At 42.4% G+C, this 27,033-nt stretch overlaps 1 protein-coding gene across 1 annotated transcript in view; it reads left to right on the top strand.

Annotated features, from left to right (window-relative positions):
* The first annotated feature begins 3,230 nt into the window (after positions 1 to 3,230).
* LOC136470135 (uncharacterized) overlaps positions 3,231 to 27,033 on the top strand; it is a 54,004-nt gene continuing 30,201 nt past the window's right edge. Inside the window, exons 1-4 of the mRNA XM_066468084.1 lie at positions 3,231 to 3,440; positions 3,509 to 3,721; positions 3,783 to 3,860; positions 3,920 to 4,006. Of these exons, the coding sequence (XP_066324181.1) occupies positions 3,405 to 3,440; positions 3,509 to 3,721; positions 3,783 to 3,860; positions 3,920 to 4,006 (414 nt within the window). The 5' untranslated portion in view covers positions 3,231 to 3,404. The remainder of the gene's footprint in view (positions 3,441 to 3,508; positions 3,722 to 3,782; positions 3,861 to 3,919; positions 4,007 to 27,033) is intronic.

Below are 27,033 nucleotides of genomic sequence, written 5' to 3'. Positions count from 1 at the left end.
AACCAATGCCAAATTAGAGAACGCAATTACTTAGCTACACAAACTAAGCAATGTGACTAACAAGGTTACACAAACCAAATTAGTAACGCAAGGGAGCTACTTCTATGCTACACAAGCAAGAAGGTAACTAGTAAGCTACACAAGCTAACTAATTACAAGAGCAACTACACAAGCTTAATATGTATAAAAGTAATTGCAAGCTTGTGTAATGGGGATGCAAACCAACGGGAAGAACAAGGTTGACACGATAATTTTTCTCCCGAGGTTCACGTGTTTGCCAACACGCTAGTCCCCGTTGTAACGACCGCTCACTTGGTGGTTCGGCGGCTAATTGGCATCACTCGCCAAGCCCGCACGTCGGGCGCCGCAAGAACCTACCCCTTGAGTGAGGGTAGCTCAATGACATTGTTGATGCAAAAGTGGATCTGCAAACACAAAGGGCTAATACCCAAATCGATATCCAAGGCGTGCCAGTCAATTTGACCTGTTAATCGACAAGGATGAAGATACGAGCACTTTGGTCCTGACAACAGCGATACGCCCAGAAGTCACGGCCAAGAGGTACTCACGCGGAACTCGAGGATCGCCGAAGGTCGCACTGAAGCGATGCAGCTCGCCGAATCAATGAGAACTCGTAAAGAGAAAATAATGCAAATTGACGAAGTCGCCGAAAAGTAAGTAGATGCAAATGGGAGTAAAAATTGGTTTTGATATTGATTGATATATCTAATTACATTGCCTCTCACTCCATATTTATACCCTGATCTAAAGAGACACAACCAAACACAACTAGGACACCAAGCCCATATCTAAGGAAACACGTGACTCTTACATGAATCATACTCTAACAAATATAGAAAAGGAAATCAACTCCTATCTATTTCCCTGTCCGCCTCAATTACGATGGAAATCTCACCGTCCTCCTTCCCATCGGCATACCCCCTGTTTCATCGGCAGTAGTCCTCAAGTCTTCCTTCATCAGCATACTCCTTGTTTCATCGGCAGTAGTCCTCAAGTCTTCCTTCATCGGCATACTCCCTGTTTCATCGGTAGTAGTCTTCAAGCCTCCCTTCATCGGCATCGACAATGACACCTTCAACCTCATCGGCAACGCCCGAGTCTAAATCAACCTCTCCATCGACCATCACCAGCTATCGGCAACCATCTTTACAAGCTGGCTTTCATCGGCTATCAAGTATACAGTAACTTTCCCCTTGCCGATTAGTCCACTCCGATCATTTTGACACGTGCAAAAAACGGTGTCAACACATGCCCCCCTAATTTCGGAGTATAAAACCATTAATGCTCCGAAATTTACTCCAGATTACCATAACTCATTCTCCAAGCCAAAACCTGATCTGTTATCAAATCCAATCAAATCTAATCCTGATTCACGCACTTCAGTAAATATCGCACAATCGCCAACCACTCTTGCCTTGATTATGGTTAAGATACCGAAACAATAACCCATCGGCAAGATCTTAACATGATAATGCTGTCATTTTCAGAATTAAAATATCCTGTACCGATATCTCTTCCAAGTCATGATTACTTGCCATCAACCCATCTGTACAATCCCCTGATTATCGTGCGAACAGTTACCATATCCATCTGAACCACTTCGACCTACATGCGCGCGGCATAGAGATAAGTCCAAAATACCCCTACTCCAAGCGGCTTATAAATAGATTCCTCCGGAACACTCGTCTTCTACCCTCAGACTCCAATCTTTGACATTTTCTCTTTCCGGCGGCGACTCCGACGAACCACTGCACGACCTCAACCAACAAGAACCCTTCTCCAGCGTTACCTCAAGTCTCCGGCTCGTGCCCTCATCTTCCTCAAGATAATGGCAATCAACTTCGACGTCCCCGCGGTTCGCTCCACTTCCATTACCTTTACTTTGATTCCCCTAGTTTTTGCAAATCCATACAGTTGGTGATTTCTTTCTTTTGTTCTCCGGATCCTTCAAACTTAGGAACTGCGCAACAAATTAGTTATTCCAACCGATCAGCCGCATGTCCAATGCCTAGGACCAATGGGCAACCCAGATCCAACCGATCTGATTAATGCAGAGGTTAACAGAATCCCCTTTAGAGCCCAAAATTTCTCTCTGAATTTATGGAAAGACACATTTCGATCTTGGCCCAAAACCACCAAAGGGTGGAAAGATTGGTACTTGAGGGTTAATAGATCGATGCAAGTATACTGGGCAGAACGGAAGTTAGACCAATGCATTAGGTTATCTATTGCCGATATGCAGAAGAATGAATCGATGATGATTGCAGCTGCTTACTTCTGGTCAGACACAACAAACACTTTTATGTTTGGACATGGCCCAGCTACTCCTACACTTGCCGATGTCCACATGCTCACTGGCTTGGATATTTCAACTGCCGATGAAGGCTCCATTTATGGTAGAAAATCTGAATATAGGGTGAATACCCGCAACATCGGCGGTTGGACGGGATACATTCAAGAATACCAGAAGACTGGGACACTTAACCAGAGGGAACATGCCACATTCTTGAATATGTGGTTAGAAAAATTTATCTTCTGTGGTCGATCAGTAGGACCAACCAACGCCTTCCTCCCCGCAGCTGAACTTTTGGCTAATGGTGTAAGGTTTCCTCTTGGCCGATACCTTCTGAGCTCCACTTATCATCTTCTTCATCAAGTGTCTCAGAAACTTTTGCTTGGCGAACCCATCGGCAACCTAGGAGGCCCGTGGTGGTTTATCAACATGTGGCTGAATGCCCATATGCACAAACGTCTGCAATGGGACTTTTTTGCCCAACAATTCCCATGAGAAATTGCTGAAGACCATGTGCTTGGGGATGATGAATCAGCAACACGCTCACCCCTCAATTTTGGTGAAGCCATAATTGTCCTTCCTGGAACAGAGGCCAATGAAGACCAGATCGGTAGATTCTTCCAGAGCCTCTACAATGGTCTTTCTCGTGATCATAGGGCCTGGGTACCTTATATTGACGAAGAAAACAGATTCCCCCTTCTTTTCAACTTTGCCGATGACACTCTGAATCAGGATAAGGAACTCATGATGGCCATCATTACTCCCAGGGTAATCCCTAGTAAATACATTTGGTAGCGGGAAAAACACCAGCATTACGTATGAATTTTACAACCCATCGGCAGTATCCCGTCAATTGGCTTTTGGGCAACTGCCAATCAAACTTTGCTTTGCCGATGTGATCAAACCCAGGGAAACAATTACCTGCGGAACAGATTGGAACAAGGTAGTACAACTCTCCCCCGATGCCGATACTACAGATGTTGATATATCCACCTGGACGCCAGTATCTTTCATCACCGAGTCATATAAGCAATGGTGGCGAGAGTGGAAGGAACAACTGTTTGCAACATCTGTTCACACATATCGGCACATGATCGACCCTGAATACGCCATTCCCGATGACGCAGTAAGTTCCTTTTAGCTCCCTTCCTGCTTTTTCCTTTCATATATCGGTAACTAACTCTCTCGTGACAGGTTAACAACCCAGCACCAACTATGAGCAAAAGTGGGAAACCCTTCGATCTTCGGCCTGTTTCCCCGATATCACCGATCGGCTACAACGCTCCCACCTTAGCCGCTTTGACTCACCAGAAGATCCGTACCAAGACCATCACCTCCAAGTCCAAATTGGCTACAGCCAGGGCCACTCCATCGGCTGCTGCTACAACCTTGGTCAAGGCATTCAAGGTAACAACCTTGTTTATTTCTACTCATGCCGATCACAAACTATATTAACATTAATCACCAGGGGGTAAGAGCTGCTGCTGGATCGTCATCGGCAATTCCTCCGATATCAAGCACCACTTCTTTTGACGAACCTTCAGAGGTATCTTCTTAACTTTACATTTTATCTGTTAAATATCATACCTTACACTTGTTTTGCAGCAACAATTGGGTACATCGGCAAGCGTACCAGATGTCCAAGCTTCACAATCAACAAGTGCCGATGCCCTCCAGCCAATCGTTGCCGATGCCCAAGCAAAGCGCAAAGCTTTAACAGATGCTGAAGCACTAGCCAAAACGACAAAGGTCCATGCCGATCCCTACATCTGCCCCAATGTCATCGGTCATCATACCTCAAGAGCCAACCACCGATGAAGTCACAGAGTATATCCCATCGGCAAGCTCAACCGATCCCCCACACGACATACTCCAGGTTGCTTCCTCTAGTCAAGCACAGGAAATCGCCTTGAAACAGGTAAACCGATTAACCTAGCTGATTTACAATACTCATACTTATCCTTAACTGACCTCCTTTCCTTTTCCTCAGGAACAAGACTCCCCAAACAGCCTATTCTCCTTCGCTATTGACGTCTCTGACGATGATGGAGAGGAAACAAGTTCTTCCCTTGCACTGGGAACAATATCGGCAGAAACTAAGTCCAGGTTGGAAGCTCTCCTGAACTTGCTACAGCAGGATACCGCCCAACTGGTAGATGACTCGGACCCCGCAAAGGCAATTTTCAAAACAATCCGTGGCCTAGGTCCCTGCCGATGTTGAAGAAGTACTCTTCCCAGCAGCCCATTTAGAGAGTCGCCAACTACAATATCAACGGGCTGCTCAACGTATTGCCGATAGAGCAGCTCAGGCTCAACTCAAAGAAGAGATGCTACAACTGAAACAAATTGCCGATGAGAAGCACAAGGGCATCGGCAACTTGCAGACTTCGGGTGCTGAACTTAAGCAGAAAATCTTGGATTTATCAGCAAGGAAGATGGCTCTATTGGCTGAATTGAAGGAAGTCGATGCAGCCTTAACTCATGCTCAACAAAAAGAAAGCCAGCTACCCAATGCCATCAAAGCCCTTCAGCAAGAAAGAGATATCCAGGCTCGCAAAGCTTTGGCCATGAAGAAAAAACTCAAGCCTAGTGGAGGGTACTGCCGATGACGATATCAAAGAAATGGAGGAAGCCGAGCAGATTCGCCTGCGTGCGATATTAGCTATCCAATCCTTGTTGAACTTGTAATCTTGTTTATTGTATCGGCACTTTATGAGACATTGACATCCTTGCATAATTCTAGCCGATAGGACTGTTATCGGCACTTATACTTTTATGCATCCATCCAGATACTAGGGTAATATTTCTTTAAATATTTTCCATTTAATGCTCTAGGAAACACAACCCCTTCGAGGGTTTCTAGAATATATGCGTTACCAGGAACAGACTGATTTATCCGATATGGACCTTCCCAATTAGGAGACCACTTTCCAAACTTTGAACTTTTAGTCCCAATCGGTAAAACCAATTTCCAGACCAGATCTCCATCGGCAAACTCCTTTATCTTCACCTTCTTGTCATACCATCTGGCTACTCTTTTCTTATTTTCTTCGATGCTAACTAAAGCCCTTAACCGATGACCCGCCACATCTTCCAACTCATCCTTCATAAGGGTATTATAATCATCGGCTGTCAGCTGATTTTGAGAACGTATTCGCCTAGAGCCAATTTTAATTTCCCAAGGCAATACTGCATCGTGTCCATATACTAACTGATAAGGCGTTACTTTGGTTGCACCATGACATGACATCCGATATGACCACAAGGCTTCATTTAATACTGTATGCCACCTCCTAGGATTTTCTTCAATTTTGCGCTTAATGAGTTTGATGATCCCTTTGTTAGAAGCCTCAGCTTGACCATTAGCTTGAGCATAATATGGAGAAGAATTTAAAACTTTAATTCCCATACCTACAGCAAACTCATCAAATTCTCCTGATATAAACATAGTGCCCTGATCGGTAGTGATAGTCTGAGGAATACCAAATCGGTAGACAATATGCTCTTTCACAAAATCAATCATATTAACCGATGTCACCTTTTTTAAAGGAATTACCTCAACCCATTTTGTGAAATAATCGGTAGCAACCAGAATAAATTTATGTCCTTTACTCGATGGCGGATAAATCTGACCAATGAGATCAATAGCCCATCCCTAGAACGGCCACAGTTTGATTATAGGGTTCATAGCCGATGCAGGCACTCTTTGAATATTACCAAACTTTTGACACCCCTGACATCCTTTAAAATATTTAAAACAATCTTCAAGAATAGTCGGCCAATAGTACCCATTCCTTCTGATCATCCACTTCATCTTGAAAGCCGATTGATGCGCCCCACACACTCCTTCATGAATTTCACCCATCAAGCTTTTCGATTCATCACTGCTAACACATCTAAGTAAAACTCCATCTATAGTTCGATAATATAATTCATCATCGAGGAGCACATACTTAGTAGCTTGGAACCTTATACAGTCTCTCAACCTTTCTATATGGATCCTTTAAATAATCGACAACCTCCTTCCTCCAGTCATCGGTATCAACTGCCGATGTTAGCACTTCCTGAATAGGCTGATACCCTGAAGCATGCTGAGCTAGTCGATTAGCTTCCTCATTATGCAACCGAGAGATATGTTCAAGACGAAAATCTCTAAATCCTTTCAACAATTGCAAACATCTTTCATAATACGAAATCAAAGCTTCACTTCGGCATTCATAAATTCCAGTCAATTGATTTATAACTAGCATAGAATCACCAAAGATTTCAACAGCATCGGCACGTATCTCCTTCAGTAATTCTAACCCTTTTATCAAGGCTTGGTATTCAGCCTGATTGTTTGTCGATGTAGCAACAATCGGCAATGAAAACTCATACTTCCTTCCTTGAGGTGAAATCAACACAATGCCGATACCTGCTCCTTCACCGCATGTGGAACCATCGAAGAAAAGTGTCCAAGGGGCAATCTCCAGAGAGTCCACTGTATTACAATGCTGAGTAACGAAATCAGCCATAACTTGCCCCTTAACTGCCTTGGTCGATTCGTAACGTAGTTCAAATTCTGATAATGCTAAAATCCACTTGCCGATTCTACCACTTAATATCGGCATTGACAGCATGTACTTGACTACGTCGTCTTTGCATATGACCGTACATTCGGCAGATAACAAATAATGTCTCAATTTGACACAAGAAAAGTATAAACATAGACATAATTTTTCGACGGCCGAATACCTTGTCTCAGCATCCACTAATCTTCTGCTCAGATAATAAATAACACGTTCTTTCCCTTCAAATTCTTGAATAAGAGCTGAACCAATAACAGTATCATCAGCTGACAAATACAACCTGAAAGGCTTCCCGTGTTGAGGTGGAACTAGCACTGGAGGATTTGTTAAATATTTCTTAATTTCATCGAGGGCTAACTGCTGCTCAGCTCCCCATACAAATTCCTGATCGGCCTTCAATTTAAGTAATGGACTGAAAGCCTTGATCTTACCCGACAGATTAGATATGAATCTTCTAATGAAATTAATCTTACCGATCAAAGATTGCAATTCAGTCTTATTGGCAGGAGCAACCACCTTGTTAATTGCATCAATAGACTTCCTACTGATTTCGATGCCCCGCTGATGCACCATAAAACCCAAGAATTGACCTGCCGATACACCAAATGCACATTTATTAGGATTCATCTTCAATCCATGCTTCCTTGTACACTCTAGTATCTTTCGTAGATCGGCTAGATGTTTTGTGATATCTCCAGACTTAATCACCACATCATCAATGTAGATCTCTACTAATGTGCCGATGTATTCATGAAAAATAAAGTTCATAGCTCTCTGATAAGTAGCGCCGGCATTTTTCAAACCAAACGTCATAACTATCCACTCAAACAACCCCACATGACCTGGACATCTGAAAGCAGTCTTGGGAATATCTTCTTCAGCCATGAATATTTGATTGTAGCCTGCATTACCATCCATGAAGCTGATAATTTGATGTCCGGCTGCAGCATCAATCAACAAATCAGCAATCGGCATTGGATAGCCATCCATCGGTGTGGCTTTATTGAGATTCCTGAAATCAATACAAACACGAAGCTTTCCATTCTTCTTATAAACAGGAACCACATTAGAGATCCACTCTGCATATCGACACTGCCGAATAAACTTTGCCTCAATTAATTTAGTTATTTCGGCCTTAATATCAGGAAGTATATTAGGGTTGCATCGGCGCGCTGGCTGCTGATGTGGCCGAAATCCAGATTTGATAGGTAACCGATGTTCAACTACCGATCGGTCTAACCCAGGCATCTCAGTATAATCCCAAGCAAAACAATCTTTATACTCTTTTAACACATCAATTATTTGCTGCTTACACTTGGAATCTAACTTAGCACTAATAAAAGTAGGTCTTGGCCTATCGCCATCACCGATATCTACTTCTACTAAATCATCTGCCGATGTGAACCCTTGACCTAATTTTCCATCATCGGCAAACCTATCCATTAAAACTCTTCTTCAGAACCGACTGCTTGGATCGGTGGAATTTCATAATCAGCAACTCTAAGGAACTCTTTTTCCCAAGCTTCTCCTGATATGCATTTAGTTCGCTCATAAGTATCTGACTCTGCCGATGCGATGATATAAGAAGAATCACCAGGGACAACCTCAATCTTATCCCTAATCCACTGTACGAGGCATTGATGCATTGTAGAAGGAACACAACAATTAGCATGAATCCAATCCCTCCCTAGAAGCAGATTATATGCACCCTTGCCGTTAATAACAAAGAACGTCGTCGGCAAGGTTTTGCTGCCGATGGTCAATTCAACGCATACTGCCCCTTTAGCCGGTGACACATTGCCTTCAAAATCTTTCAGCATCATATCGGTTTTGGTCAAGTCTTGATCTCCCTTACCAAGTTTCCGATACATCACATAAGGCATAATATTAATCGCAGCCCCTCCATCAATAAGTACCTTAGACACAGGCTGCCCATCAACTCTGCCCTTCACAAACAAAGCCTTAAGATGCTGTCTCTCGTCATCGGTAGGTTTCTCAAAAACAGCCATCATTGGATCTAGTGTCAACTGAGCTACTTGATCAGAGAGAACAACTTCTTCCTCATTATCAGATAGTGCCAAAAATTCCATCGGCAACATGAATACCATATTAACATCTACCGATGGACCCTTATTTTTGTGTTTTACCTGCCACTGCTGATGACCGGACCTCTCATTGGAGGAATTTTCCTCTTGGTATAAATCCTCCTGACGCTCACGTTGCATCCTCCTTCTCTGTGTCTTTGTTAGACCCTCCGGGCACCATCGAGGAAACTTGGTTTTCCAAACCGGCTGATAACAGGTCCTAGTCGATTCTACACGGCGTATATTAGGGTCCCTGTAGAATATTTCCTCATCGGGAACTCTTGCATTTGCCATTTCCTCAAGCTCCTCTTGATTCCTTGGAAAATATCCAGCGCGTTTACCAAGCCTTTCATGTACACTAAGTCTGCCCCCCAGCCGATCATGCACTGATGCTCTGCTTCTGATCGGCTCATTGATAAATAAACCCTGATTGCCAGGTTGAAATCTTCTTTCTGACCGATTGACCCCATAATAACCATTGCACTCAGGGCAATTTTCAACAGTTGGCAATTTAATACCTTCTTCCCAGCAATGGATAAAAAACGGGCACCTCCAATGATCTTTATGCCGATGCCATTCTTCCCGACGTCTTTCTTCTTGCTATTGTTGATATCGATCATTACACTGACGCCAACCCTCCTGCTGCCTTCGATGAGTAATCACAATGCCAGGTCGAGGAGGTTTTTTGGAACTACTGCTTTCTCCCAGCAAACCCTTACTTTTTGCATCATCGGTAGTTATCCGATGTTGGGGATCCACTGATGCGTTTTTCTCAGCAGCCTCGGACGTCAATACCTTGGTTTTCCCTTTGGCCTCCAACGTATTTGTTGGAAAAGGGTGTTGATCAATTTTCATCGGCCTTTGGGCATTGGAAGTACCAAACTTAATTCTCCCAGATTCAATAGCCGATTGTAACTGTTGCCTGAACACCTTGCACTCATTTGTACTGTGTGAAGTTGCATTGTGCCATTTGCAGTACAAGATCTTCTTCAACTCTTCTGCTAATGGGATCACATGATTAGGTGACAGCTTAATTTGGCCCTCTTAAAGCAGAAGATCAAATATTTTGTCAGGCCTTGGTGATATCAAAGGTAAACTTTTCTGGCTCTTTTTGACCAAAGGGACAAGATATCGGCTTTTTATTCTTAACCCACTCAGCTAAGCCGATAACTGGTTCTTCATCAGAATCAGAATCTCCTACTTCTTCAACAAATGATACCTTTTTACTCCAATTCTTTTTAGGTTCAAAAACCCTAGTATCTTGATCAAAGATCCTTTGCACAAGATGACTGAGGCTTTCAAACTCCTGAGAAGCATATCTGTCTTTAAGATATGGCAATAACCCTTGGAAAGCCAGATCGGCAAGCTGCCGATCATCCAGCACCAGACTGTAGCACTTATTTTTTACATCTTGTAGTCTTTGCACAAAGCTCTCTACCGATTCATCATTGCGCTGTCTCAATTTTACTAAATCAGTAAGCTTCTTTTCATGGATTCCAGCAAAGAAATACTTATGAAATTGTTTTTCTAGATCAGCCCAGGTAATAATAGAATTTGGTGGTAATAAAATGAACCACGTAAATGCCAATCCAGACAAAGATGATGAAAATAATCGAACTCTTAATTCATCTCTGCTAGCTGCCTCTCCACATTGAATAATGAAGTGATTGACGTGTTCCATTGTTGATGTGTCATCTTGCTCGGAGAATTTAGTGAAATATGGTACCTTGTACCGATTTGGGAGAGGAATTAAATCATATGCAGGAGGATATAGAGTCCGATAAGAATAAGTATTGACCTTGGGCTTTATCCCAAACTGATCCTTCATAATTTCTGCTATCCTATCGGTCCAAAAAGCATCAGCCTCTTGATGACGAACTGGCTGAATTTCTACAGGAAGTGCCTGCTGATATCCCTCCACATATCTTTGTGGCCCACGATCTCCAGCAATCGGCATATTCGCCGTTACTTGTGGTCCATTAACCTGTTGGAAAGGATTCATCGGCTGTGCTACCGATGCTTGATTCTAGACACCAGCTTGCATATAACCCTGTTAAATCCCTGCAATCTGTTGATTTTGCTGAACTGTATGTTGAACAGGTAACTGTCCTGACCAACCATTATTAGAACCCATCGGTACAAAACTTACCGATGGCTGGTAATTTGCTGACATTGTTGGATAATTATAACCAGCTTGAGGCATAAACTGAACCCCAGTTTGACTCATAACAGGGGCTTTCTGCTGCATCGGCAGTAAGCTTGCCGATGGATTTGAATTGGGCGTTTGAACCAAAGGCATCTAGAAACCCCCTAGAGTTGGTTGCACAATAGTTGCTGTGGCATATTGAGGCACTTGGGCCATCGGCGAAACAGCCGATGGTATAGGAGCTTTTCCTACTACGTCAAACACTTGAGGTAATCCAGGATTGAAAGCAGATGACTCCGGAGGCATACCATATCCCCACCAATTAGTAGGAATCTGGCTATTCTGAGACACAGGGCCTGACATAGCTGATGCCGATAGATCTGTACTAAGCTGAATTCGTCCTCCTGGTAGTACCGGATCTGATCGTATCGGTGTAGATTGAATATTAGGTAAGCCTACCGATACTGGAGAAGAAGTAACTTCTGTACCCACAACGGCCGAGGGAGCCGATGGAGTATTGACAGATGCCGGCTCTGGTTGATGATAGGCAGGCCCAACATAATGCGGTGACGCTTGTCCTTCTTTGAGAGTTCGAACCACAGCATTATGAATAGTATTGGACAACACATTGGAATGATTAATCAAAGCATGATTTACTGCAGAATTAACCATCTCTTGAAGTTTACCAGGATTGGAGTCAAAGGTAACCTGCCGAGGCAACGGCAAATCTTGCTTCTGGATGACTTGTCCACTCTTGTTCAGGCTAAACGATTTCAGACAAAGCTGCCTGTATTCTTCTACGGCCTTTTCCATAGCCTGCCTCTGCTCTTCCTTAAGATCTTCTTCTGATACCACGATAATGTTCCCCGCATCGATCTCGGAATTAAACATATTGATCGGATTGGTTTGTCCCACCGGGCGTGCCAAAAGATGTGTTGATGCAAAAGTGGATCTGCAAACACAAAGGGCTAATACCCGAATCGATATCCAAGGCGTGCCAGTCGATTTGACCTGTTAATCGACAAGGATGAAGATACGAGCACTTTGGTCCTGACAACAGCGATACGCCCGGAAGTCACGGCCAAGAGGTACTCACGCGGAACTCGAGGATCGCCGAAGGTCGCACTGAAGCGATGCAGCTCGCCGAATCAATGAGAACTCATAAAGAGAAAATAATGCAAATTGACGAAGTCGCCGAAAAGTAAGTAGATGCAAATGGTAGTAAAAATTGGTTTTGATATTGATTGATATATCTAATTACATTGCCTCTCACTCCATATTTATACCCTGATCTAAAGAGACACAACCAAACACAACTAGGACACCAAGCCCATATCTAAGGAAACACGTGACTCTTACATGAATCATACTCTAACAAATATAGAAAAGGAAATCAACTCCTATCTATTTCCCTGTCCGCCTCAATTACGATGGAAATCTCACCGTCCTCCTTCCCATCGGCATACCCCCTGTTTCATCAGCAGTAGTCCTCAAGTCTTCCTTCATCAGCATACTCCTTGTTTCATCGGCAGTAGTCCTCAAGTCTTCCTTCATTGGCATACTCCCTGTTTCATCGGCAGTAGTCTTCAAGCCTCCCTTCATCGGCATCGACAATGACACCTTCAACCTCATCGGCAACGCCCTAGTCTAAATCAACCTCTCCATCGACCATCACCAGCTATCGGCAACCATCTTTACAAGCTGGCTTTCATCGGCTATCAAGTATACAGTAACTTTCCCCTTGCCGATTAGTCCACTCCGATCATTTTGACACGTGCAAAAAACGGTGTCAACAGACATGCTTTACTAAAGTTGCTCTTCGCGACTCCCGTGGGGCGAGCACAAGTACCCCTCACAAGCTCTTCTCCGGAGGGCCGCACAAGCTTCTTGCGGGCTTCGACGGAGACCACCACCAAGCCATCTAGGAGGTGGCAACCTCCAAGAGTAACAAGCACCACCAGCTTGCAACTCGATCACCTAGTGCCACTCGACGCAACCTCATGATGCAATTGTACTAGAATCGCTCACTCACATAATCGGATGATCACTATCAAGTATGTGTGAGATGGAGGGCTCCTAAGCACTCTCAAGCATGGACACAAAGTCCCCTAAGGTGCTCAACACCAGCCATGGCCAAGGGCCACTTCTATTTATAGTCCCAAGGGCTAAACTAGCCGTTACCCCTTCACTGGGTGTTTTTTGGGCTGACCAGACGCTGCACCGGACGCAGCACCGGACGCACCAGATGCACCGGACGTGCATACCGAACGTGTCTGGTCGCAATACCAGATGTGTCCAGTAGTGCCTGATCGCCATGTGTCCCATTCAAACTAGCCATTGCCACAACGGCTCTCTGACTTGTCTGACCGAACGCTCACATTGGACGCAGAAGCAGACATGACCGGATGCAGAGGCGCTGTGTTCAAGCGAGTCCAGTAAGCACCTAGGTCCGACCGGACGCGTCCGGTTACCCCTAATCGGACCCTACCAGTGTCCAATCAACCATTCATAGAATGCTGACCATGCAGATTCACACTGGACACATCCGGTGTGGCGACCGGACGTGTCCGGTCGCTGAGTTCGCCGGTTAATACTGGACGTGTCCGGTCACCATACCAGGCACGTCCGGTCACTCTCTAACCAGCGCGACTCACTCCTTTTCTTCACCAAGTTGATCCACGTCAACTCCAACTTCATCTCCTTTGTAAATGTGCCAACACCACCAAGTGTACACCACCATGTGTATGTGTGTTAGCTTTTCACAATCATTTCCCAAAGGGTTAGCCACTCAACTTACCACGCCACTCAATCCTAGCGATGATGCAAAGTTAGATCACTCGAGTGGCACTTAGATGACCGATATGCAAACAAGTTTGGCCCTCTTGATAGTACAGCCATCTATCCTAAACCCGGTCATAAACTTCTCTACACACCTATGACCGGTGAAATGAAATGCCCTAGGTTATACCTTTGCCTTGCGCATTCCATTCCATCTCCTCCAATGTCGATGCAACACATGCACCAACATGATCAACAATGATATGATCCACTTCATATCATCATGTGATCATATTGGTTCATTGATCTTGACTTTACTTGCTCTTCACCGTTGCCATCGTCCATCGGCGCCAAGTCTTGCTCAAGCTTCACCGCCACACGGTCCATCACTCCAAAGCCTTCGACTTGCCCTTCACGCTTGCAACCGGTCCATCAAGCCAAGTCTTGTCTTGATCTTCTCCACCTTGATCACATGACTCAATGTCATGTCTCATGTGCAATAAGCTCCTTCATCATCACATGTGTGAGCTTTGCAACATCTCTAAGCCATTTTCACCTCCATGGCATATGTTGCTCACACACATGTACCTGTGGACTAATCACCTGTGTATCTCACATAAACACAATTAGTCCACCTAAGTTGTCACTCAATTACCAAAACCAAACAAGGTCCTTTCAATCTCCCCCTTTTTGGTAATTGATGACAACTCTACAAAGATATATAAATTAAGCTCTTTTAGATTCATGTTGCTTGCCCAAGCATTTTTACCATGTGTAAATGATTTTGGACAAGTACCACAAACCTGAAATGGTAGTATTAGCTCCCCTACATATGTGCTAGAGTATTTGATTTTAAGCTTGCACATATGCATAGATTTAAATTGTGGGAGAGTAAATACTACCGAATGATGCTAAGGTGTATAGAATAAACCTTTGAAGTGTGATGCCAATCGTAGTTGCACCTTTAAGTTCATCCTTAGCACCATGATTAGCTAGATGCCACTAGGAAATAAAAACACTAGATACCTCATGAGATCAATATTAAAAATAAGGTACTAGCTTTACTTGTAAAGCATACCAAGTGTCTAGCTATCATCCTATGCATGCTAGTTATCAAATCATCATTCAAGTTCTACAACTAGCATACACCACACAAGCATGCATATTGAATTTAAAAGTTTTATGCAATGCAAGCAAGCACATGAATATGCACATATCAAATGCAATCAATCAAAGTTCATGAGCTTGCTCCCCCTATTTGTGTGCTTCTCTTCTTGTCCAAGAATTTTGATCCATCTCTTTTCTCCAATGTTGCTCCCTCTTTGTCCATGTCCATGTCTTATCTCTTTCCTTTGTACATTCTAAAGATTTTCATATCTTTTACATCCTTGTACAATCTCTCCCCCATGGTACAATTTCTCCCCCATATCTTTCATATCATATCATATCTTTGTACAATTTCTCCCCCTTTGTCATCAATTTCCATAAAGGGTATGCTTCTTATTGATGCAAAGGTATGCACTTTGGGGTAGATGGTTGAGACTAGAATTTTGCATTTTTGATGGACATTACTTGAATATTGGAATGACACCATATGTAGATACCATTTAAAAAAATGACTTATACTACTTGTATCTTATCATTCTTATGCATGGGTCATCCATTTTATACACTTAAGCTCTTGTAGGTGAGGGATGCATTCTTCATTTTATGATCACTTAAAGTTGAGGATCACTTGTGGAACCATCATCTTGCATGATTGATACTATGTATAGATACCACTTGTAGGAAGTGAATACCATTTTAAAGAATCTTCTAGTATGGAACCACTTGTTTGATTTATCAATAAAGACCATTTCTTGAATATTTGCTATCTTCAAGAGTAACACTTATAGGATATTACTTGAAGGTTGATCTAGACATCACTTGTGAATTCTTGATGAAATACTTGAGTCTAGATACCATTTGAAACAAACTAGATATCCATTTGCATTGTTGTCTTGTGCTTGTACTCTTATCACTATCATGAGCTTCTATGATTGACTTAAACTAAAATGATTTGCCTAAGCTTCCAAGTCCGGTTTGAACCAATGACAAGCTTCTTCACACATCATGTAAGGGTTATCTTGCCAATGTTGTACTTGTTACTTGTTTAGCAATTCAAATTAAGTCAAGTACTTAGGTTTACTAGCTCATGAACAAATTCATATACTAACCACTAGATCAATTAACCATTCAAGCAATAGTAGTAGGCTATGAATTTAAACATTTCATTTGTTATGCATGATCCTATGAAGCATGTACTATATGCACTAACCGCATACTAGTAAGGGATGAAATGATCATGCACATTACAATGATACCTTTGCTATGTTGGAGTAGAGGATAGTCACATAGATTCCAATTCATTACTCCAATAGCCATATGAAGTCCAATTATAAGCTTGGTGAAGACCAATTGATACCATGTTGAATTTCATTCTTCACCCATATGAAATGAATACCACTTATGATCAAGTGCACTTTCTTGTTGTGGTTGACTTGCTTTATCTTTTGATCTTTGCTTGCATGAGATTATCAATTTGAGAATACCACTTGAAATATCATGATTAGCTCTCTTTTAGGTGTTGCTTGCTTTTCTTGATCAACCCTTTTGATTGCTTCAACTAAGCATTTTAAATGTTCCTCGGATCGCCACTTCCATGTTAGCCTTCCAAGTACCACACTTGGTTTATCTACACATAGGCGGCAAGCCCCTACACTAGGGAGAAGTGACCTTTCTCCAAGAATCATTCTTGACACTCACTTGAAATAACTTGATTGATTGATTCAAGTGATGGACTTAACTTGATGAGTAACCTTGATCCCTTCTTTAAGTCCTTTTCTTCTTGTTTAAGTTCTTTTCTTTCTACCAAATGATTTCCAATAGTTACTAGAACTTAACCTTCAACTTCATCTTGAGTTTGATCTTGATCTTCCAATTTGAGTACCAAATATATGCAAAGTACACTCCACAATCAAATGGCCTTGTACTCTTTGCTTGTAATGCTTTTAGGTCATCTCAAAACCAAACTTAGGTACCTCAAACACTTGTAAACATGTTTCCAACTTGAGGACCTTTCAATCAAAGTGACTCTTGATCAATCCAACATTTGTCACTTTTTTGACAGATTTTGTACCTTTTAAAGAAATAAGCATATCCACCAAAGCACAAATCCAAATACCACGAAATTTGGTGTAGATCTTCTTTACTAAGTTATCTAGTAGCTGGAAAAATTTGAGCTTCATTTGACTTCTAGATTGCTGCCAAATGTTAAATTTTCCACCACTGCTACATGCTGAAAACAGCTGCACTGTAGCTGACAAGAACTACTCCAAAACCAAAGCATTTCTTGTCCGATTCTTATGAAATTTGTACAGCATCTTATACCATAAGTCTAGAGCATATACACCGATTTTTATGCCAATCCAATAAGTTTTCAATACTCAAACATGGCTAAGTTCACAGCTAGCTCAGATTTTGCAATATAGGACAGATTTCAACACTTGAGCTATTCTTCATCAAATATGAATCAAACTTGAAGCTAACTTGTTTGAATACTTCCATAAGACATATATCCATTCAAATCACTTACTAAATGTCATCTCATGAATTTATCCAACACAAATCAATCCAAACTTGATTACTAAGCAATTATCCATTCAATCAACTTATAGCAAGCAACTTTGCATATTTATCCAATTCAATCAACTCATATGCACCCAAATGAAATGATCGACAAGAGATATACCTTGGTTAGCTCATGATCATCCAACTAGCAAGCTTCAACTTAATTATCTGCAAGTCATCAAATATATCCAATGAGTTACCAACAACTTGAATTATAGCACTTGTATGTTGATAGCACTTGGACTTCACTCAATTTTCTCTTGGCATTGGGTTTGGATGTGCACTAAGCTTCATAATTTGATTCAACATATGATGAACAATGTGAGATTAATTGAATCAAGTCTCCAATGCCGATGGTACCTACAATCAATCATCCACTTTTTGATGGTACCCAAACAAGTTTGGGTCCTCTCAAGTTAGGAGCAACATACTTGGGCATAGCCTTAGTATGAATAGCGGGATGTTTTGCAATTGCAACCAATGAGGTACCATTGCCATCCTTCCTAAGCATAGAATCATCATCAATTGAAATAGGCTTAGGAGTGTTACCTAGGGGACATGAGTGTGCCATGTGTCCCCTTTCCCGGTATGAGTAGCACTTTCTCTTTGATTTAGCCTTCTCTTCCTTGCTCATGTGGTGCTTCTCATTGCCTTGCCTCTCATGGATTGCTTGAGCCTTCTTCTCAAGCTTGCTAGGACACTTAGAGGCAAAGTGTCCCATTCTTTCACACTTGAAGCACTTGATGTGAGCATAATCTTTCTTCTCATCTTCATTCTTGCTCATCATCTTGGCATCTTGAGTTTGCATTGGATGCCTTGCCTTTCCACCCCTTCTTGTTTTCTTCTTCTTTATCATCAAATCACCACCATCTTCATGGTTGATCTTGATTTGATCTTGGGGTGTCCTCTCTTGCTCAACTTGTGGCTTTGGTTGAGGCTTCACTTGTTGCTTCACCAATTGCTTGGTTGGGCACATAGAGGTGAGATGGCCCCATGTGCGGCACTTGAAGCACTTAACATGTCTTAGCCTCTCTTCTTCTTTCTTCAACTTGAGCTTTTCTTTATTGGGGCAATGATTTGCAAGATGTCCCATTTCATGGCACTTGAAGCACATGAAATGAGAGAACTTCTCTTGTTCTTGCTTCTTCATCTCTCTTCCATATCTTCTCTTGCCCCATCTTTTGCCCTTGATCTTGCTCTTGTTGAAGCTAATGCCACTTGTGTCATTGCGGCTTTCTTGATGATTGACTTTGTTAGTCTTGAAGCCGACTCTACTCTTGTCACCAAAGTTTCTTTGAGTCTTCAATATATGCTCAAACGTGACTTGAGAGTTGTAGCACCTCTCTAACTTATTGCTCAATTTCTTCACTTCATTTTTGAGCTCATTGTTCTCCTTCAAAAGGTTAGTCTCACAAGACATAGAAGTAGAACAAGCATCTATATGTGAAGAGCATGACATATCTAATAAATCATCACAAGAGGTGGATACATGCTTCTTGCCTACATCATAAGGGTTAGCAATAATATGCAATTTATCATTTGATCCATGTGATGAGCTCTCATTATTTTTAAGTTTCTTTGTAAACACTTTAATGAGAGAGGCATGCTTTTCTAATAAATCATCATGAGATGCAAGTAGTGTCTCATGATTCTCATTTAGCTCATCAAGTGAAGATTTATAAGCATTAAGTAGTTTCTTATGTTCTTCACAAGAGTTCTTTAGAAATGAGTTTTCATTTTCTAATTTCAATGTTTTAGCTTTCTCATTTTCTAAAGACATGGTCATTCTAGCAAGTCTACTAACAAGCTCATCATATGAATCAACATGATCAACCACATCATCATTTGATACCTTGGTGTCACCTTGTGACATGAGACAATGTGGTGATGGAGAAGAGCTTGTAGTAGCATCATCATCATGGCTTGAGCATGAACCATCATCTCCATCAAGTGTGCATGGGGTAGCATCATCACTTGCAACACTTGTGGCATCATCATTAACCTTGTCAAGTGAACTTGTAGTTGATCGATCATCATCATCACTTGACAATGAGGTGGAGCAATCTTCCACAATCACCGAATTGTGGTCATGCTCAACACACTCATGTGCCTCCTTCTTGGGCTCATCCTCCTTCTTGAATTTTCCATCATCCCATGTGGAGGAATCACCAAAGGTGTGCTTGATGGACTCCCATATCTCACGAGCGGTCCCCTTGTAGTTTACTTGCTTCATCAAATCAAAATTTAAAGCATCCATTAGAAAACAACAAGCATGTGCATCAAATTCATAGAGAACTCATTGAGCTTTGGTGAGATTTCTATGATCCAAGACATGGGTGAGACCACTTGTGACAACCCACCAAAATTTAGGTCCCTTTGCATGAAAATGATCAAGCATATGATTTTTCCAAAGTGCAAAGTTTGTGCCATAAAAAATGTGTGCCTCACAAACATCTAGCCCATTAGATGCCATCCTCTCAGGTCGGTGAAGACCACAAATGAGAGATCGGGCTCTGAAACCAATTGAAAGGGTTGAGATGGCGACTAGAGGGGGGTGAATAGTCTTTTCTAAAACTTAATCTCGTCGGCTAACCGAAACAAGTGTGGAATTAAAACTATCGGACTAGCCAAGACTACACCCCTCTATCTATGTTCACTAGCACCTTACAAAGATACTAATCAAGCAACAAAGGTGCCGGGCTAGCTAGAGCTCTCCTAACCAATTCTAGAAGCAAGGTCACACAAACCTATGTCACTAGTACTTTAAGCAACAAGGGAGCTCCTACATATGCTAGTAAGCAAAAGCACAAAGCCAACTAAGCTCACTAGCAATGCTCAATAACAAGGCAACCAATGCCAAATTAGAGAGCGCAATTACTTAGCTACACAAACTAAGCAATGTGACTAACAAGGTTACGCAAACCAAATTAGTCATGCAAGGGAGCTACTTCTATGCTACACAAGCAAGAAGGTAACTAGTAAGCTACACAAGCTAACTAATTACAAGAGCAACTACACAAGCTTAATATGTATAAAAGTAATTGCAAGCTTATGTAATGGGGATGCAAACCAATGGGAAGAACAAGGTTGACACAATGATTTTTCTCCCGAGGTTCACGTGTTTGCCAACACGCTAGTCCCCGTTGTATCGACCACTCACTTGGTGGTTCGGCGGCTAATTGGCATCACCCGCCAAGCCCGCACATCGGGCACCGCAAGAACCTACCCCTTGAGTGAGGGTAGCTCAATGACACGCTTTACTAAAGTTGCTCTTCGCGACTCCTGCGGGGTGAGCTCAAGTACCCTTCACAAGCTCTTCTCCGGAGCGCCGCACAAGCTTCTTGCGGGCTTCGACGGAGACCACCACCAAGCCGTCTAGGAGGTGGCAACCTCCAAGAGTAACGAGCACCACCGGCTTGCAACTCGATCACCTAGTGCCACTCGATGCAACCTCACGATGCAATCGCACTAGAATTGCTCACTCACACAATCGGATGATCACTATCAAGTATGTGTGAGATGGAGGGCTCCTAAGCACTCTCAAGCATGGACACAAAGTCTCCCAAGGTGCTCAACACCAGCCATGGCCAAGGGCCACTTCTATTTATAGCCCCAAGGGCTAAACTAGCCGTTACCCCCTGACTGGGTGTTTTTCGGGCTGACCGGACGCAGCACCGGACACACCGAACGTGCATACTAGACGCGTCCGGTTGCAATGCCGGACGTGTCCGGTAGTGCCTGATTGCCACGTGTCTCATTCAAACTAGCCATTGCCACAATGGCTCTCTGACTTGTCCGACCGGATGCTCACACCAGACGCAGAAGCAGACATGACTGGACGTAGAGGCGCTGTGTCCAGTCGAGTCCAGTAAGCACCTAGGTCTGACCGGACACGTCCAGTTACCCCTGACCGGATGCTGCTAGCGTCCGGTCGACCATTCACAGAACGTTGACCATGTAGATTCACACCAGACACGTCTGGTGTGGCGACCGGACACGTCCGGTCGCTGAGTTCGCTGGTTAATACCAGACATGTCTAGTCACCATACCGGACGCGTCCGGTCACTCTCTGACCAGCGCGACTCACTCCTTTTCTTCACCAAGTTGATCCACATGAACTCCAACTTCATCTCCTTTGTAAATGTGCCAACACCACCAAGTGTACACCACCATGTGTATGTGTGTTAGCTTTTCACAATCATTTCCCAAAGGGTTAGCCACTCAACTTGTCACGCCACTCAATCCTAGCGACGATGCAAAGTTAGATCACTCGAGTGACACTTAGATGACCGATATGCAAACAAGTTTGCCCCTCTTGATAGTACGGCCATCTATCCTAAACCTAGTCATAAACTTCTCTACACACCTATGACCGGTGAAATGAAATGCCCTAGGTTATACCTTTGCCTTGCGCATTCCATTCCATCTCCTCCAATGTTGATGCAACACATGCACCAACACGATCAACAATGATATGATCCAATTCATATCATCACGTGATCATATTGGTTCATCGATCTTGACTTTACTTGCTCTTCACCATTGCCATCATCCATCAGCGCCAAGTCTTGCTCAAGCTTCACCGCCACACGGTCCATCACTCCAAAGCCTTCGACTTGCCCTTCACGCTTGCAACCGGTCCATCAAGCCAAGTCTTGTCTTGATCTTCTCCACCTTGATCACATGACTCAATGTCATGTCTCATGTGCAATAAGCTCCTTCATCATCACATGTGTGAGTTTTGCAACATCTCCAAGCCATTTTCACCTCCATGGCATATGTTGCTCACACACATGTACCTGTGGACTAATCACCTGTGTATCTCACATAAACACAATTAGTCCACCTAAGTTGTCACTCCATTACCAAAACCAAACAAGGACCTTTCACTTATGCTAATCACCTAATAAAACACTAAGCACTATGCATGTGGAGATCACTAAAATGGTGTATCAACACCCTTGGTATGTTTCCTCAGTTCCACACACCTCAAATGGCCGGTTGGGGTTGTATTTATAAGCCTTACTGAGAAAGTAGCCGTTGGGGTTGAATTCCCGCGAAACTGCTACTGACCAGACGCTGAATCATCCTGACCAGACACGTCCGGTCGTCCCGACCATTGAGCCGGTAATATGCTGATCGGACGTTGGCCAGCATCTAGTCACCTGCCATCGGACGCGTCCAGTCGCAGATGTGCTGCTCTAGAACCTTACTGTAATCGATCGGACGCTGCTGTCCTACGTCCGGTCGGTTGCTGCCAGCGTCCGGTCAGGGATCCGGTCACCTATCTGCCGAGCCACTTGTCCAGCTTCCAGTCGCAGCGTCCGGTTGCTTATCCAGCTTCCGGTCCTGCATCCAGTCACCATAGTGAGCTCATCTCTTCGTGATCTTGCGTACGGCTTAGTTCCAATCTTCGTGCTTAGACTTTGCTTGATATCTTGGGTCTTCTCTTGTGCTTCTAAGGTCTTTCTTGAAGTGTTGATCATCAGATCACCACGTCGCCTTCGTCCAAGTCACATCTTGCACCCTTTTGAACTACAAAATAAACACTTGCAAATTCATTAGTCCAATTTGGTTGTGTTGGTCATCAAACACCAAAATCTAAAGTAAATGGGCCAAGGGTCCATTTTCCTTACAAAGACCATTTGATTATGGAGTGTACTTGGTCGAGAATTGATGTCTAATTCCAAATTCATCACACAACTAATCAATTCTAGTGTTCTTGAACTCACTACCATTGTCACTTCTAATTCTCTTGATGGTTGTTTCACTGTGAATGCCTTTGACAAATGATTTGAAAGTTGCAAACACATCACTCTTGTCCACTAGAAAGAATGTCCAAGTGTATCTAGTGTAGTCATCCACTATCACAAAGCCATATTTGTTTCCACCGATGCTAGTGTATTATGTTGGCCCAAACAAACCCATGTGCAATAACTCAAATGCTTTACTAGTGCTCATCCTGCTTTTCTTAGGATAGGTGTTTCCATCTTGTTTGCCGTCTTGACAAGTGCTACAAAGCTTATCCTTCTCAAACACAATATCTTTTAAGCCTCTAACCAAGTCATGCTTAACCAATCTATTCAATTGTTTCATTCCAATATGACCAAGCCTTCTATGTCATAACCAACCCATACTAGACTTAGTGAACAAGCATGTTGACAATTGAGCATCACTAGCATTGAAATTAACCAAGTATAGATTATCATATCTAAAGCCTTTGAAGATCAAGTTAGAGCCATCTACACTTATGATCTCTACATCATCTACTCCAAATATGCATTTGAATCTAAGATCACACAATTAAGCTACGAATAGCAAATTGAAGTTCAAGCTCTTTACTAGCAACACATTAGAAATGCTCATATCATTGGATATTGTAATCTTATAGTTTACACCAAAATTTGGGAAGAAGAACGCGAGAACTCAAAGCTTTTAGGATTGTGTCATCAAGGAATCGATTAGATGAGAATCGATATCAGCTGATTTAGATGTGATGTCAGAATCGGCTATTTTATGGATGACGTTAGCTGACAGTGTCAATGGGCTATACTTGAGTGGCACTAGGGAGATGTGTCAGACTCTACGAATAAGGAAAATTGGGGTCCAAGTTATTATTAAGTTAGGGAGTTTTCTTTTATTCCAAGAATTGTAATGAGTCGTATTTGAGTAGGATTCATGTTTAGGTTCTAGGTATAAATATTATACCCTGATTATTGTAAAATGACATGAACACACAATCAATACAATCTTTCTGGCTTTCACCATCGCATTAGGAGTAGGAGTACTATAGATCTCAATGAGTTCTTCAGCAAATAGGGATGCATCGACTGATCGACCTCCGGCTTGCTTGTGAGTACCGTCATGACTTGTATTATGCTTGTAAAGCTGCATCAGCTGATTGATCTTTTATGAGTTATAATATAAGTTAGTTATCGATCTGTATCATAGTTTGTAAGGCTGCATCAGCTGATTGATCTCTTACGAATCATAATATAGATCAAAGTTATCGATTTTGTGTTAGATAATTTGTTGTTTAATACAATATCACCAATTTTTGAATTTGCTGAGATTAGTAAGATTTTCCTAGCTACTTTTGGTTGATTCACCAGTTATCAATCTTGTTATAATTAATGTTTTATTAATTATAACAAATCACCTTATTGAGATAGAAATAGATCGACATCATATCATCTTAATTGGTCATCTTCTAGTCTGGTCACGCTTTAAATCTTATGATTGATGGCTTAATTTCGCTAGATCGGCTATTTTATTTCTATTCCAATCAAACATAGTATGCATTCAAAGACTTGTTTCAATCTTAAATAAACTTACTAGTTAATGAGATCTAATCGAATGACACTACCATAGCTGTATTGATCCGGTCAAACCTCACTGGTAAGACTTTAGATTAGAAATTATCGGTTAGTGGCTTTATTCATGATCAAGATCTGTACTTTGTTGGTTTGCTATGACTGCATCGGCTATTTTAGCCGATTTGCCTATACTCTCACGCATATAGCATGTTTTCATGAATCTATCGACATATAGACGGTTTTATAGATTCTTTGGCTTTAGTTTATCATTATTATCATAGCTGTGTCGATCCAATCGAACCTCACTGTTGATGATAATAGATTAGATTCAAACTATTTGTAGATTAATTTATATTAGATAGTCGATTTGTTTGCATATTATACTCTTTTCATCAAACCTATCGGCTTAACACTTTATATCGATCATGTTCCATTTAGCCAATGATGCTTTCTTGTATCGCTTCTTATGGATACGTCGGATATCAACTATTTAGTCGATAGCCTCATTGAATCGGCTATCTAGCCATACATTTGGAACTGTTTGGTGCAACAATGATATGTTCCACCTTAAATTACTGATAAGATTTTCTCTCATTGTCAATTGCAGGTCAAATTGACTGGTACATCGTTGGGTTTTCAGAATTGGTTGGTTCTATGTTGAAGCCAAGCAGATCTCTGGTCTTGTTTCACTTAGATCTTTCGGCTTGCTGTGTGTTGATCACATCGTCACATTTTTGTGTCAACACACCTTTTTGGTACGCCCAGTGGGACCACAATCGTCATGGCAGTTCACAACAACAAGGATATTCTTATGGTACCTTATGAAGACTTATCTAATGAAGATAAAGATGTCATTGGTAACGCTATAGAGGAGTTTCAGAACAAGTGCTTGTTGTCCTACACCAAAACACGTGACAATAAAGTTATTCAGAAATATCCACTACCAAGAGTTTTGATGCATGGATAGTCAGATACAGACGAAGCTGATAATAGGCGTTTCTTTATAGAAGCTGTCAACAAATCTGTTCATGATGCAATGCTGAATCATAATACAGCTTTCTTGAATACATTCCACAATACCATGAAGGAGGTGTTTTATGGATTTCCACTTGATCAGGTTGGACCGGCTTATTACAATATTTCACATCCATCAACTTAGGGGACTAATCAAGCCGATACTAGCCACAACCTGACGCTCCTGTGCCATGTCAGGTCAACACAATTCTGCGCGTCGCTAATAAGTGATCGGACGCACTGATCACAGCGGCTCCTTAGCATCAGGTCAGTTCCAGTAAGGTTCTAGGGCCATTTTTATGTGATCGGACATGTCAGGTGTAGCATGACCGAACGCACCTCAGCGTCCGCTCCTCCTTCTCCTTACTACGCGCCACCACATCATCGTACATCATGTACGACCGGACGTGCCTCCGTCGCATCAGATCACCACTTGAGCTAGCATCCAGTCAGAGACTGACAACGTGCCTCCTCTATGCAACACTGACTGGACGCATGGCCCAAGTCTGGTCGCTACGTTCGGTCAAGGGAAAACAACCCCTCGACTTCACCAACTTCGCCACCCTTGCTCAAATGTGCAACCACCAAGTGTATCACCTTGTGCACGTGTGTTAGCATATTTTCACAAATATTTTCAAGGAAATCTAAGTGCATATGCAATGAGTTAGAGCATCTAGTGGCACTTTGATAACCGTATTTCGATATGAGTTTCAGCCCCCTTAATAGTATGGCTATCTATCCTAAATGTGATCACACTCACTAAGTGTCTCGATCACCAAAACAAAAAGCTCCTATCAAGTTTCACCTTTGCCTTGAGCTTTTTATTTTTCTCTTTCTTCTTTTCCAAGCCCAAGCACTTGATCATCTCCATGGTTACACCATCACCATTTGCTTCACCACTTGGAATTTGCTACATATCTCATGATCACTTTGATAAACTAGGTTAGCACTTAGGGTTTCATCAATTCACCAAAACCAAACTAGAACCTTCAAGGTAGCTCAATGACACGCTCTACTAGAGTTGCTCTTCGTGGCTCCCACGGGGTGAGCACAATACCCCTCACATTCTCTTCTCTGGAGCACCGCAAAATCTTCTTTGCGTGCTTCGACGGAGACCACCATCAAGCCGTCTAGGAGGTGACAA

Source organism: Miscanthus floridulus, chromosome 8 (genome assembly GCF_019320115.1).
Source record: "Miscanthus floridulus cultivar M001 chromosome 8, ASM1932011v1, whole genome shotgun sequence".
Lineage (NCBI taxonomy): Eukaryota > Viridiplantae > Streptophyta > Magnoliopsida > Poales > Poaceae > Miscanthus > Miscanthus floridulus.
The sequence above is the reverse complement of the archived record's forward strand: the minus strand, read 5'-3'. Positions and strand labels throughout refer to the sequence as shown.